The 15,351-nt window shown below is 54.0% G+C and overlaps 1 protein-coding gene across 1 annotated transcript; it reads right to left on the bottom strand.

Annotated features, from left to right (window-relative positions):
• Positions 1-1,297: 1,297 nt before the first annotated feature.
• Positions 1,298-15,126, bottom strand: IVD (isovaleryl-CoA dehydrogenase). The gene is made up of 12 exons (XM_028119525.2): positions 14,914-15,126; positions 13,634-13,723; positions 13,350-13,401; positions 11,270-11,439; positions 10,308-10,401; positions 9,961-10,097; positions 8,625-8,721; positions 7,019-7,112; positions 6,457-6,538; positions 5,800-5,904; positions 5,651-5,723; positions 1,298-5,008 (listed from the first exon to the last, which is right to left on the bottom strand). The coding sequence occupies exons 1-12, from the start codon at positions 15,064-15,066 to the stop codon at positions 4,875-4,877; spliced, it is 1,281 nt and encodes a 426-aa protein (XP_027975326.1). The 5' UTR covers positions 15,067-15,126; the 3' UTR covers positions 1,298-4,874.
• Positions 15,127-15,351: the final 225 nt, after the last annotated feature.

The raw sequence follows: 15,351 nt of genomic DNA, 5'->3' as shown, positions 1-15,351 counted from the left end.
ACTCCAGGGTGAGAAGGCCTGGGGAAAGCCAGGCCAGCCGAGGCCGGCTGGCTCGGCTCGTTCTGCCAACTCTGGGGATTAGGCCAGGGCTCTGGCCCACCTGTTGTTTCACTCATTCAACATGCACAGAGCACGGAGCGCTTACAGTGAGCACTGGGTGCTGTTGGGAGGGTTCACATAAGTGAGAAGTGGTCTTTGACCTCAAAGATCTTACAGTGTACTCGGAGGGAATCATATACTCAAATAATATGGTACCAGAAAGATGTGAGCTAAATGTTACAGGACTACTTATCTACTCTTTCAATAAACATTTGTTGAGCACCTATTATGTACCAAGAACCATGCTGGGTGGTGAACATATAAGGGCAACTGAATCATAATCCTGGCCCTTAAGTTCTTAGCCTAATTCGGAGGAAACACACATCCAAGATAAATACAACAGTGCGGCAAGCCCACGGAGGCAGATAGGCCCAGGGAGAAGCAGGGAGGCCACCCTCTCTCACCCCCGCCTCCTTAGGCTAGGAGAGATGGAGTGGGGAAGGTTGGAGCAGGGAGGTCTTCCTAAAAATTCAGACCCTGAACTGAGACTTTAGGGATGAGGAAAACAAGGTCAAGGTTAAGGGCTGGAAGGACATCTTTTGCAGAGGGACCAGCTGGGCAAAGGCACAGGGGTAAGGAACAGCACCTGAGGACTATTTGCTACCAAAACACAAGTACTCAGCAGGGATGGGGAGAGAAGCAGCTGGAGGGGACAGCCGAGGGGGATCAGAGTCAGATTTGCCTTGTAAAAACCTTAGATTTTATAGGTACTGAGATCCACTGAAAGATTTAGGGGGAGCTGGATAGTTCACTCTGGCCCAGGATAGAGGAAGGGTTGAGGGACACAGATTGGAGGAAGGCGGACAGGCTGTCAGGTGGTTGTGGATCCAAAAAATATTTAGATAGGCTAGTTCTGTCTGAGAGTAGATGGGTGGTGGGTGTGGGAGGCACCAGCTCCCTGCCCAGCCACCAGGTGGAGCAGGGTGAAAAGAGGGCTCCAAGCCAGAACTAGTGTGGCTCTGGGCTCTGGGTACCAAGGAGCACTAAGTGTGGGCAGAGGATGGCAAGGAATGAGAACAGGACCCTGCACAATTTGACCCCAGGGTTCTCAAAGGCTGGCTTGTGGACAGGACCGGACTGACGAAGCAAGGGCATGTAATGAGCTGCTTATAAATGAAATGTATGCACACTGAGAAACTATCCTTAGAAGCGTTTGCAATTCAGTCAATAAAGAAACACATCACTCAGAGGCATCAAGTGCATTACCAAAAGAAATCTCTTCAAGATTCCAGAGTGGTTTAATCCCGGGGAGGAGGGGTGGAGGACAGGGGTTATGTTTTTAAACAAAAGTAAACATGTTAAACTATCATCTTTTAAAACTCACGGACATAAAACATATGTGTAATTAAAAAAAAAAAGCACTGGCTTTTGTTCTGAGTTTATGTCCCTTCCACTTTTTTTAATTGCTAAAAGTGTCTTTTTTTTTTTTTTGGTATGAAACGATACAAGATAGAGGATAGCCAGCTTCTCCCCCGCTCCCCTCACGTCCTCATTTGGCAAAACAAAAACGAAAAAAGGCCTTGAGCCCTGTGCATCTTGACATCCGAGGCTGGGAGCCGCTGGTCCAGAGCACGGGGCCTAAGGCCGGAGAGCGGCGACTCGGCTCGCCTGCAACCCCGCGGGCGGCCGGCAGAGGTCAGGCGAGTTCCACGCAGGCCCCGCAGAACCGCGCCCGAGTCCGGGAGTCCCAGCAACGCTCCCTTGGCGGAGCGGGGTACGGGGAGAACACCCGGCCTGCCCTAACCTAGGGGTCGCGACTAACGGTCACCCGGGATCTCGGTCTGGCTCTGCCTGGTGGGGCATAAACTGGGCACTAGCCACCAAATTAAAAAGAGAGTTCTCCCACCCACCTCCCACGCCGCATTAACACCCGCTCTGGCTCCACCTCGCCTCTGGGCGTGGCTGGGTGGCTGGCTCCTGCAGGCTGAGTTCCGTGCCCCTGGGCCACTCACCTGTCATCTGGAAGGCCGCCCTGCACAACACTGCCTCCCACACCGGGTTGTGGTCAAGACCAAGGAGCTAATACATCAAATCCAGACTTGAGAGTGCCACATAAGACTTGTTTTTACTAGAATTAGGATTCAGGCCTCCGGGCGAAGTGTCCTTTAGGTCCCAGGTCCGTTTTTCTAAAAGGTTGCCCGCGCCTCAGCATGGGCCCTGGGGATGTGATTAGGTCCAGGGTTGATCAAGGAATCCGCATTTTACTGGTTGCCAAATTCTGATCAACAGCGTGCCCAGACCACACTTGAGAACCATTCTCAGCTTCTGTTGCCATCCCACAGGACAAACACTAGGCAAACAACGAATGGGGGCCTGGGCTGGTCCTGTGACCCGCCTAAAATTGGAGTGGGTGGCATTAGAAGCAGCCCCAGGAAGGACTTGCCCCAGGAACGACTAGCTGGTGCTGTGGTTACACGATGCTCAGAAACCAGAATCCCCCAGAAGAACCAAAGTGAAGTGCCCCTTGCTCTTCCATTCGCGACTCGGGCTACACTCTGTTTTTGGCTTTATTTTAAAATACGCCTTTTCTGTTTCATATATAGCACTGGGAGAACAGTCACATTCTCCCCAAGTTGGTGGCGGGGCTCCGCAGCACACGTGGACCGGAGGAAACATTCCATCCTGTCACATTCTGAACAGCTCCAGGCTCCTTGTTCCAGCTACACTTTAAACCCAGCAAGACCACTATTTCGGCCCCACTCATGTCCAACAAAGCAGGGGGCAGGCCAGGGAAGTAAAGGGACGGTGCCACAAGCCCTGGGTTTCCCCCCTGAGGATAGAACTGGGCTAATGCCATCTGTCTCAGGCATCAGGCTGGAACAGTACTTAGCCGCAGGCCAGCACCAAAAGTCTGAAAGGCACCCCTCGGCCGAGAGACAAGAAAACCGGTTCTTTTAGGGAATTTAGATACGGTGGAACAACCCAATCCCATTCCACTCTTGACTGTGCAGGGGGGCTCCAGGCTGGCATTCTCATTTCTGCTGATCTAGATTCTAGCTCCAGTTCTGACCTTGGGAAAACCAAATCGTCTTTATCTTTTAAGATTTTATTTACTCGCGTGTGTGTGAGCAGGTGGAAGAGCAGAGGGGGAGGGAGGCAGAGGGGAAAGAATCTCGAGCAGACTCGTGCTGAGCGTGGAGTCTGATGTGGGGCTTGATCCCATGACCCTGAGATCATGACCTGAGCCAAAACCAAGAGTTGGAAGCTTACCTGATTGAACCACCAGGCGCCCCTGTGTCAGTTTTAAAAACATGGGGGTGGTGGGTGCCTGGGTGGCTCAGTCGGTTAAGCGACTGCCTTCGGCTCAGGTCATGATCCTGGAGTCCCGGGATCGAGTCCCGCATCGGGCTCCCTGCTCGGCAGGGAGTCTGCCTCTCCCTCTGACCTTCCCCCCTCTCGTGCTCTCTCTCTCTCAAATAAAATCTTTAAAAAAAACAAAAAAAAACAAAACAAAACATGGGGGTAGCATGCAGAAATGTATGAGCTTCCTTCTAGCTCTCAGACTCCTATCTCTCTGGACTCCCTCCTTCCTTTAAAACCACTGGGAGATCTGGGGAAGGGAGGCTGAAACCTCTTCTGTCCTCAAGGCACATGCCATCTCTTTGTCCCGCATCACCAGTGAGTAGGCAGGAGGACAGGAGTAGGGCCCGGACTAACTACTCCCCAAGGACATGGCGCTAGCGCCAGACAGGAGGCAGTAGCAAGTAGACTGCTTCACCCCTAAAAAACACCAGTTTAGAAGCAGATGGGTTTGCTTCCTAATTCTTAATACAAAATGGCAGCAGCCGCGGGGCTGTTGTAACAAAACTAGCCATAGGGCATCCAGAGAAATGTACATAGGCAGCCTTAGTTGGAGTTGAGCTGCAGCCAGGCCTGCTGCCCAGTCAGCTGAGGGCTGTCATCCGGCCAGGACTAGATGGTGGCAGCGGCAGAGCAGGGCTGAAGGGCTCAGAGGTGCTGCCATGGAGGCTGGCACTGAGCCGATCCCTCGCAAGCACACTGACCTCTGTGGACCTCCCCCCGCCACCACCCCGTGCAGTCTGGGTGGCCCAGGTCTGAGATGCTCCACCCCAACACCATGGGGTTTCCGCCCTAAAGGAATGAAGCCCTGGGGGGGGCGGTGGGCAGAGGGACTGCTGCCGAGCGGGTGCCTGCTCATAAGCTACGGGGAATTGATGCCTCTAGAAATTGGCAGAAACAAAGGCTAGGTTTGGGGGTTTTTTTCCCCCTCGAAAGAAGAGGCTGCAGGTTCAAATACATGTAGAGGGGGCAATGCTTCTGGTGCACTGGGCTCCCTGCCAGAGGCACAGCCCCTTCCCCTCCAAAAAAGGGGTGGCTGCCAGCCTGCCCCCAAGTGCTCACCCAGGGAAGTGGAGGGCTCGGACGTTAGAGAGTCAGCGAAGCCTTCCCAGCAAGCCCCAGAAAAGTCAGTATGCTTCCTGCTGGGTCCATTTTAAGCCACAGAACACTTGCCAGGGAGGCCCTCCACCCACCTCAACTCTCATTAACGTCGGGCAGCATCTTCAGACCAGAAGGTGTGACTAGAAATGGCGCTCCCTTTCCCCCATGCCTGCCTATAACTTGCGGCATCCGGGGGGTAGGCGGGCAGGCTGGCTGGGCTCTGAGACCCACAGCACTTGTCAGCCGTGGTAGACACCTCACGGCAGAGGCCAAGGGCTGATGCAAGTGCAGCTGAGCAGCAAGGGAGCTGCCGTTATCTCTATGTCCAAAGAAAGGCCTCTAGGTGCTGAGAAAGGGGGTGAAGGGTCTTGGGGTTAGTGGAAGTCTGCGTTGAAGGCTCTGCCGATGATCAGCCGCCTCATCTCACTGGTCCCAGCCCCAATCTCATACAGCTTGGCATCTCGCAGAAAGCGGCCCATGGGAAAGTCGTTGATATAGCCATTGGCACCTGCAGCCAGGGTTCGGCCCGAGAAGAAAAGACAACAGGAGGTGATGGGCAGTGAGGAAAGCAAACGGAGAGCCAAGTGTATAGAAACAGGCCAGAGGAGAAGAGAACTGATTAAAGAGAAGGAGCAAGTGGTGGTGAGAGGGGAGGCTGTGGGCAACACCAGCGGGGACGAGGGGCCGGAAGGCCACCCAGAGAGCTGAGGCCACCAGGCAAAGATGGGGACCGCCACTGGCCGACCTGGGGAGGCAGACAGGAAGATACTGCACAGCAGTCACTGGGTGCCAGGCCCAGGGAGGGTAAGTCATTTGTACAGGTCACAAAGCCAGTCGGTGGCAGGGCTAGGCTTCAAACCCAGGCCTTCTGGCCCAACTCTGGGCTCTGCAGCACTGTGCAGCACTGACACGAGGCCGTCCCGCCCCCGAGGCATCCCTCCCTCCCCACTTCCCAGGGTTCACAGGACCAGGCAGTAAGTGTGAGAGGGAGGCACTGCTGCCAGGATGGGCCCCTCGGGGCCTCTGGCAGTTTTCTCATTTGCTTTAACATGTCTTCCTAGTGACTAGGGCAGAAGCCTAAAGGTTGCCGGCTCAGCGGCAGTGAGCGGAAGCACTGCGGCTGGGAGCGGGGAGCGGGGGGGCCACTCACCGAAGCACTGAATGCCGTCCAGGGCCACCTGTGTGGCGCACTCAGCTGCGTAAAGGATCACCCCCGCGCAGTCCTGTGGGAGGGGGCTCCGGGTCAGCAGGGCCCTGCCAGGGCCACGCGGGGAGGGAGTCCCCACAGCCGGCCCTTACCTTGGCAGTGCAGTGGCCCTGATCACAGGCCTTGGCGACATTGTAGACATACTGCCGACAGGCCATGAGACGGGTGTACATGTCGGCCATTTTCCCCTGCATCAGCTGGGCACAAGGGGGGGTGGTCACAAGTCAACACGCTGGAGCCACGTGCCTCTCAGACACTCCCCCTAGTCACCTAAAGCAGGTCAGCGGTAGCCACCCGAGAGCCAGGCCCGGGGATGCCAGGGCACAGCGAGGAGACTGGACTTGCCTGGGGTGACAGAGGTGCCCAGAGAGCAGCCACCGCACTGTGGAGCCCACAAGCTGAGAGGGCTCTCTCCCCGGCCGCGGCCCCCACGGACGCCCTGTGGTGGCTTCACAGCAGGAAGCGTGACCAGAAATGTTGCTCCCTTCCCTTGGGCCTGCCTACAACCTGCTCGCTTTGCCATCCAGCCTTACAATGTCTAGTTCATTCATCTCGAGTAGGAAGTGAGCGGACACGAGAGCCACTTCCTGACAAGTTCCCAAAGCCAGGCGGCATGCCAAAGGAGCCTCTGATCCAAGCCTCCAGACTCATTTTGGTGGCGAAAGATAGGGAATGCCCCACTTGCTCATTTGCTAAAGATAATCTGCACCCAATGAAAAAGTACATTGCAGCAAAAGCATTCCACTCACCTGGAAGTGGCCAATCTTCTGGCCAAAGGCTTCCCTTGTGTGTAGGTAGGGAATGGTGTGGTCGAGGACGGCCTGCATGAGCCTGCCAGAAGAAAGACACTGAGGAGGCGCCTCACTGTACCCCCACTGCCAGTGGGGGTGGCAGAATGCCAACGTGGGAAGGCTTGGGGGGAGACGGCTTGGCAGGAGAGGAGGAGCATGAAGACTCTGATGACCCCTGCGCCATCACTGCACCGACTGCCCAGGATGTGTGCCCGTCTCCCTGACACCAGATGGAGGGGCAGGATCCCTGGGCAAACAGGCCTTAGAGCCTGGGTGTCCTGTTTCATCCTGAATAATTAAGCAGAATGGCACCTCAGGCCTCTTGTCTGTCATCTGGTAATATTTCCTTTCATTGTGAAGAAAGCACATGTGGGAGGGGGAGGTTTGCTCATTTCGTCTCCAAGAAAGAAGGTACATCTTCCAGGAGGCAGTTCCCACTGGCCCCCCTCAAGGGGAAGGCTGTGATGTCATGATCTGCTAAGGAGGCCAAAAGCCCAGCTCCCCCGAGCCTCACACTCACCCAAGGGGCCCACCAGCCAGCACCAGCCGCTCCAGGTCCAGCCCACTCATCAGCACGTAGACGCCCTTACTTAGATGGCCCAGGATGTTGGCAGCTGCCGGGGAAAAGTGCCAGTCAGGGGGGAGAGGGCTGTCCACAGCCTCCTCACTTTTATAAAAGCTGCTAGGTTTGCTTTTGTGGCTTTCACACAGGCCCTAAAATGTCACCTGACTTCTGACCTTCAACTAGGGTTCCGAGTGAGAGAAAAGGATGGAGCTTATCACTACCTCCAGTTAGATGGAGAGCTTGCTATGGGGCTCCTGGGTGCCTCCGTCGGTTAAGCCTTGGGCTCAGGTCACGATCTCAGGGTCCTGGGATGGAGTCTTGCATAGGACTCCCTGCTCAGCAGGGAGTCTGCTTCTACCTCTCCCTACCCACTCCCCCACTCATGCTCTCTCTCTCAAATAAATAAGTGAAATCTTAAAAAAAAAAAAAAAGGAGAGCTTGCTAGAGGGACTCCTCCCACAACCACCGCCCTGCCACACACACACACCCCATTCATAAGACAAGACACCAAGGCCCCATCTTTAGACGTTCCCTTTCTCTTCCTCGACTGCTTTGGATGGGGAAAAAAAAGTTAATTTGGTCTAGAAGCCATCCAACCCCTCCCTAGTTCTTTTTACCCATGCCCATAAAGGAAACTGAGAATTAACTGTCCCCCGGGTTGAGTCTGCTCTCTGCTCCAATATCACCAGCCCCCAACCCTGACAAGAGTGGTATCTGGAACAGTCTTTGTCTAAGAGACAGGTCATTCAGTGCTAGTTACAGAACGTGCTGAGCACCTCCTCACCCCGGAAGCCAGGGCACTGGATGGCCCTGGGAGGTGTGGGCAGGAAACTCAGTACACGGTGGACCACTGACTGGCCTAATGATGGCAGTTATTTCCTGCTGACAAAGAAGGATCCACACTGATCCTGCCTCCCTAGACGCTCCTTATAACCAAAGCACACCATTTTGGGTTCCTGGGTCATGGGGGAGAGGGATGGTCTTTGGCTGAGGCACACAGCAAACCTGGCTGGTCATCACATCTATGCCCTTGGTCTAATTAGCATGTGACGGGTATGCTGGCTCTCCCACTATGTGTCATGTTTTTAGTTACACTTCAGGGGCAAAAATACTCAAATTGAATTCCCTTGTCTTCACTGAGTCTGGCTTCCTTCAGTGTATCTGAATGGTTTTTCTTAGCACCGTTAATGAGTCCCTCACCTGGGCTATTCAGGGAAATGCACAAACAAGGAAGTCTGGAGGACAGGAGAGGTTGAGGGCACATCTCAGCCGTCTATGCCAGGTACTGGCATACCACCCTGGGCACACTGTATTAGTCACGTAGGAAATAGCACCCTTCATGGCAGTCACAGGCAGAGACACAGCTCTGGCCAGAAGGACAGCTACCCAGCAGCCCAAGGCCCACACGTATGGGCCCATGGACAAGCACAACAGAGAGAGGCTCACCGTCGAGACACATGTCCTTGGTAAGCTAATAATGGTGAGCTTCTCTTACTCAGAGATGGGCTTCCTCAGCTTATGATACGGTCAGACAGGGGCTTGCCCGTTCTCAGGGACTCACCAGGAACCTTGCAGTCTTCAAAGATTAGCTCACAGGTGTTAGAGCCCCTCATCCCCAGCTTGTCCAGCTTCTTGGAGGTGCCGAAGCCAGGCATCCCCTTTACGGGAAAAAAAGGTGGCCCCAATTACAGACCAGTCCCCAAGGCGGGGGCTAGTAAAAGGCAGACCCCTGGGAAGTGCCCGCCCTCCCATCCAGTCCCTGAATTTGCATCCCACTCTCGGGGCCCCCACTCTGTATGACCACCCCGCTCCTAGAAGCTCCAGCCCTAACGTCCCACCCTCCGGTGCTGCTAGGTGCATTCTCCCCGCTTCTCACAGGAGCAGTTCTTTCGCAATCAAATACCCACTCCCTGGGCAGCCCCAGACCTTTGCCAGCTTTGTTTCCTCTCCTCAGGGGAAAGCACTTCCAAGACCCTCTCTCCAGGTAACTCAATTCCTTTGCCTCTGTTCCTCTGCCATCTGTACCTGAGTCCCACCCAGGACCAATTCGGCCACCTGCATGCTCTGGCCGGGCTAACCAGGTGCAGTATGCATTGCCAAGTGCCTGCCAGACAGTGCGGACAGGCAGGCTAATGACAATGGCGCCACATGACCGTGAGATTACCAATGTCTGCCGGGCCCTTTGGACTACTTACTTTTCTTTCCTCCAGTCTTAGTCCTCTCTCTCCATGGAGGGTATTGCAAACCTCTATGACACTCAATTCTTGGAATTCTCTCCCAGCTCCCCGACCCCCACGGTTCCCAGCCCTCACACCGCACAGTCATGAGGCAGATGGCTTCTCCACTGTCACCTGTAACCCAGCCCTCCCTTTCCCACGGCTCACTGTTGGGTTTGGCTCACTTACTCCCACATACCTCAGTTTCTCCATTTTCCTTTCTCTCTACCAAATCATTTGCTCAGTTTTCTCCCATTCTTAAAAACAAACTCAAATGTCCCCCTTTTCATTCCAACTCCTGGTCCATCTCCCCCTTACTTTGCTGCGGCCTTCATCTACCACCCCCCCTCCACCCCCGACCTTCCTGTTCACAGGGTGCTCTCCACAGCCACTCTCCCCAAGGCCACCAGGGACACCCTGGTTGTCAGATCCAGTTGCCTCCTTCCAGTCCTTATCTTCCTGGATCTCTCTGTGTGGCTCCACCACGCTCAGACCTGACTCATCCTTCTGGGGCTCCCAGTTTGGCCACCCTCCTTTCAGTCGGCTCTTCTACTCTGCCCTCACCTCGGGGAGCCTTGGCGGAGCACACACTGATTGTGTCCACGACAAGCAGAAGAGAGCCATCTCTGGTACTGACTTCAGGCAACAAAAGTCTCCCAGCATGCACTGCCCTCCACTCACCTTTTCCACAATAAAGGCTGTGATGCCCCGAGAGGCTGGCACTGCAGCCAGATCTGTCTTGGCGTAGATAATAAGGATGTCAGCATCAGGGCCGTTGGTGATCCAGAACTTGTTCCCATTCAGGATGTAGTGATCACCTAAGGACAAGAAGTTGGCTACTTGCTCAAGCCCTGTTGGCCTGTCCCAACCAGTCAGTTCATGGACCTGCTGCTGGGCAGGAAGCTGGGACAGTTCTGGAAACCTGGCAGAGGCCACCTCCAATGACTGTTCCCTCACCCTGAGAAGGGCTGTCCCTCTGTCCATATCAGCTCCCACTCCAGAAGCTCCCAAGGCAAGAGGAGCCTCACCTTTCTTTTCTGCTTTTAGCTTCATGGAGACAACATCAGAGCCAGCATTGGGCTCACTCATGGCCAGGGCTCCGATGTACTCACCACTGATCAGCTGCAAGGAAAACCACAAGGGCTGGTTATGACTTCAGAAGTCCTCTATGGGAGCCTACGACATTGCTTCTCACCTGTTCACATGACACCCCTTCAGACTTCTCTCAGACCAGGTATTGGTAAAGTCCTGGAAGAGAAGCCCACTATCCGTAAGACTAAACATCTCTCCCTTTCCCATTCCCTTTGCAAGGGAAGTGAGTCCTAGTCTTCCGTTTCTTTTTTCTTTTTTAAAGATTTTATTTATTTATTTGAGAGAGAGAGAATGAGAGAGAGAGAGCACGAGAGGGAAGAGGGTCAGAGGGAGAAGCAGACTCCCCGCCGAGCAGGGAGCCTGAGGTGGGACTCAATCCCGGGACTCCAGGATCATGACCTGAGCCGAAGGCAGTCGCTCAACCAACTGAGCCACCCAGGCGCCCGTAGTCTTCCATTTCTTCAAATGCTCTGCAAATGATGTCCAGTGACTGACTCAGGAGTTCTGGTACTGTTTTTATTTTTGTTTTTTTATTATATATATATTTTAAAGGTTTTATTTATTTGACAGAGGGAGACACAGCGAGAGAGGGAACACAAGCAGAGGGAGGGGGAGAGGGAGAAGGGGGCTTCCCCGCGGAGCAGGGAGCCTGACGCGGGGCTCGACCCGAGGACCCTGGGACCATGACCTGAGCCGAAGGCAGCTGCTTAACGACGGAGCCACCCAGGCGCCCCTCTGGTCCTATTTTTAATTCCTTTGATTGAATTATTTTAAAAGCAAGTCCCTGACCCTTCCTATCCGTATCTGGTTGAGGGCAGCATGCTGCAGAAAGCAAGTCTGCCTGGCCCTAGCCGAACCGGGAGGGTGCCTCAGGGTCTCTCCCTCCCCATCTCCTCACCTTGGGGAGGTACTTTTCCTTCTGGGCCTCATTTCCATTGCGCACAATTTGGTTGACGCAGAGGTTGGAGTGAGCACCGTAACTGAGCCCCACTGCTCCAGAAGCTCGGGATATCTCTTCCATCACCAGCACCTGTTCCAAGTAGCCCAGGCCGGAGCCGCCGTACTGAACTGGGAGTGAAGGCAGGGCAGCACAGCAGAAAAGGCAGCCCAGATTACATTGGGACATTCGCAGGAATGTTTACCAGCAGCAAAGAAAAACCCTTGTAGCTCCTACTCCAAGTTACCCCTAGGAAGGTCGATAGGCTGACGCCATGGGCCCTACTTTACCAGCTCACAGAACTGGCTTTGTCTGCTGCCTCTGGTCAGCCGAGGTGTGGTTCAGAAAACAGGCAATGCAAACACCTGCTTTATCCCGGACAGACCTCTTAAGGAAGACAAGAGAGCCTGAGCACCCAAATGTTCAGAAAGTCACAGAAGTGCACAGGCAGATGAATAAATGAAGGGCGACCTGGAGTTAACCAAGAAACACAAAGAGGAAGGGTCAGAGCACTAAGAATAGACACTAAGCAAAGGAAGGTGAGATTTTCATAGTATAGGTGTTTGGACCTGCCAAAGCACGTCTATCAAATCAACATGTTATTTGATATGATGTTATATGTCAATTATGTCTTTAAAAAGTTTAAAAAAAAAAAAAGGCAAGACTAGTAACGGAGGACAGGAGTGCCACAGATAGTGAATTTCAGAGCTCCTTACCAAAAAAATGTGGCTTTTCCTCGGCAACAGATCAACTGGTACTACCACCTCCAACCCCCAACCTTGCTCTTTGGCAAAACCCTGGTGAGACTCTTTGCACCGGGGGGCATCTGGCTGGCTCAGTCGGCAGAACATGCGACTCTTGATCTCCAGGTTAAGAGTTCAAGCCCCAAGATGGGTAAAGAGATGATTTAAAAAAAATAATAAAATCTTAAAACAAAATAAGGCTCTACACACGTTTACTCTGCCCAAGAAGTCAGGCTCATCCTAGGCTCTAGGGAAAGGTTAGCCCAACCCCTGCAACTCTAGGAAGGTAAGCCCACAGGTGGGTGACACTGGAAACAGCCACCAGGACAACCAGGTGGAAACCAGAACTTACCAACCAGAACTGGCTTTCTTTGGCGGCGCATAAACCCCCAAGACGCAGTCTGGTCTGGGAGTTCCCAGTAGCGTTCCCCCTACCGCTTTACATTAAGATGGTCTACATTTTTAAGTCTTTCCATTTTATCATGACTCTGTAATCAGCTTAGATCCCAGGAACTGTCTGCAAGTGGCGAGGGAAGACATAAGAACACTGTGTTCCACCTCTCTTCCAATACATGAATACAAGCTGAATCAATGTGGACTGTCCAGGCTTTGGCAGGTGAGACCACAGGCTTATTTCTTTACTGGGCACTGCAAGCCAGGCTGGGCCTCTCCTTCAGGGGCCAACATCCAAACCAAAGCCCACCAGCTCTGTGCCCTCTCCCCCTGGAAACGAGTAGTAAGACCCATACAGGACAATGGGCAGGCCCAGGGTGAGCCTATTAAACACATCATCTGGCCACCTCACATGGAGGCTCAGGCATCTCTCTCCCCCATACCACCCTCTGCTCTCAGATGAGCTCCAGGGCCAGCCTGGGCAGAGGACATAGGCAGTCCCCACAGGGACATACCTGTCCTGAGTGGTCCTGCCTAGACACTAATAGTAGGGCAGAACTTTGGGATTAGGGGAGATGGTAAGACTGAAGTGCAAGACAGCTGTATGATAATGGAGTTTTCTAAACTCCCCAAATCACCTGGGGGAGCTTATTAAACATGCAGAGTTCAAGAGTCTAAGTGATTCTCACCCAGTGAACCACACTGGCTTCAGCCCTTTGCCTTCTGGATGTTACTGCTTAGTGTACTCTTCTCTGGGCTGATAGTCAGTGGGTGCTTTCTCAGGTCCAAGAGGAAGTCTTGGGTTTCTCTGAGCACGATCTTTCCCCTCCTTTCCTGTTTCTTTTGGAAATAGTGTTAAAGGGCATGCAAGAAAAGTTCTCATTAGGGAAGGAAACTATACTCACCAGGGGCGGTGATACCTAAGACCCCCAGGTTTCCTAGCTGCTTCCAAAACTCCTGCCAACAGAAAGGAGTGAGAACAGTGAGCTGTGAGAAGGCAGCCAGTCACAGGTGTCTGGCACATCTGGAACGAGACCCAAATGCTTCACACAAAGAGGCTGCACTGTTAGGGAGGTTTTATTTACCAGGCAGCAGTACAATTCCCAACCCAGTCTAGCCCGGCCCCCAAACTGCCCCCTTGCCGCTCACCTCCCGCCCCCCGCCCCCCACCATGGGCATCATGACTCACTCGAAGGTTCTTGAACTCATTGATATGATCAATCTCCTGGGCCTGGGGGGCTAGGTGCTCCTGAAGAAACTTAGCCATGGTCTGACGAAGCTAGAGGGAGAGAGGTGGACAGATGCCACGGCAACAGTCCCTTACCACCACTAAGAACAGCATCTCCACTACTGAGGACACATTCAGGAAAACAGGCCACAAGTAACCCCACCAAACGGCATTAGATTGAAACTTAGAGGCCGTATCAGTTTATATACTTCCTCGGAGATGATCTTCCTCTCTTTTAAGGTCCTCAGCATAGACAGCTTATTTTTAAAATGTCACTCCTGTACATAAAGTCATTCCATGGCTTTTCATTGTCCTTAGATCAGCTCCTTACTCAGGCCTATAAGGCCCTGCACGAGCTGACTCCTACTGACTCTTCCAGCCTTCTCCAGTACCTTTCTCACTCCCACTCATTGTGCTCCACCCACACCCTCTTCAGTTTCTGGCACATGCCAGGTTTTCTGATCTGAGACTGTGGTTACAAAGAATTACACAAAGGATTAGAAACTCTTGATGGACAAGTTTGAGAGCTAGGATTGAACCCTTTCTGTAAAGTGGGCCCCATGGTGTAGTGGTCAGCACTCTGGACTCTGAACCCTTTCTGTAGGAGGTGATTCAAAGCTCTGTCTACTGACTGCAAACCCAAATGGATTTTGGATTTTCTGGAGGCTGGGGCACTTGCTTAACAGCCAGGAGAATCAGGTTCCTGGGGGACTCTGTGCCAGCATCCAAGTGAACAGTCTCCTTCCAGAAAGGCTCTGGTTCAGCTTCACCTGTAATGCCCTTTCATGTTACTGTTCAACTTTGTGCTTGGACGCAATCGGCTGAAGAACTTATAGCAGGTTCCACAGCGCACTCAAAGCCCTCGAGGTGTGGATTCGAAAGATTCCCTGGTGATGATGATTAAGCAGGCTTGAGAACCATAGTCTTAAGACAGTGTTCAGGTGTAAGCGGACCTCAGACAGACAGAGGGTCTTTTTGCCACATGCCGGTGGCCCTGCCGATCCTCCACCAAAACACCATCAGCCTCGCAGGAGCCTTCCTGTCCCCGACGCCTTATCTAACTCGGCAGCTAGGCTTTGCTGTTTCCACAGAGGGGAGGCTGAGGCTCGCGCCCGCCCCCCGCGCTCCCACTCCCGCGGCTGAGTGGGCGCCGGGCAGAGGAGCTTCTGGGCGACCTCCGCGAGGGGCGACGCGGCCTGGCCAGCAGGCCTTGGGACCCGGAAGGGGATGAGGCTCCCTACCTGCTTCTGCTCCTCGCTTAGCCCGTTGATCGCATCGTCCACGGGCAAGAGGGAGTGGGCCCGCTGGGACACGAGGCTGGAGAGCCGCGCCCGCGGCGCCCGCAGCCTCCAACTCGCCGCGCGCCGTCCCAGAAGCCAAGCCGAGGTCGCCATCGCTGCCTAGCACGGGGAGCCGGAGCGGGAGCCGGAGGAGCAGCTGCAGCGCCAGCTCCAGCGGCGACGACCCGCCCCTAGGGCTCCACCAATCCCAGGCTTCGCTGCCCCCACCCAATCGGCGAGGGGGTGGGTCTCCAGCAGCCTATTACCGTCCGCGGCCGGCTGAAGGCCGCGCTGCCCTTGGTCACCACGCGAGCCAATCAGCGGTGACGGCTTGACTCCCTGGGCACCCCCGCGATGAGGGAGGTGGGGACTCGCTTTGCCGGAGTCATCTCTACGTGG

The sequence above is a fragment of the Eumetopias jubatus genome, unplaced genomic scaffold (assembly GCF_037043125.1).
Source record: "Eumetopias jubatus isolate StellerSeaLion01/CBP00866 unplaced genomic scaffold, mEumJub1_p1.0 scaffold_7, whole genome shotgun sequence".
NCBI lineage: Eukaryota > Metazoa > Chordata > Mammalia > Carnivora > Otariidae > Eumetopias > Eumetopias jubatus.
Note: the sequence above shows the minus strand (reverse complement) of the source record. Positions and strands in the feature narration are given on the sequence as shown.

Excerpts from the sequence above, each read along its gene's own strand:
- IVD (XM_028119525.2), bottom strand. The coding sequence starts at position 15,066 with ATGGCGACCTCGGCTTGGCTTCTGGGACGGCGCGCGGCGAGTTGGAGG. Across the intron at positions 11,440-13,349 it reads CTTAGGTATCACCGCCCCTG|TTCAGTACGGCGGCTCCGGC; the intron begins GTGAGTATAGTT and ends CTTCACTCCCAG. Across the intron at positions 6,539-7,018 it reads CTGGCTGGTGGGCCCCTTGG|GCTCATGCAGGCCGTCCTCG; the intron begins GTGAGTGTGAGG and ends TTCTTCTGGCAG.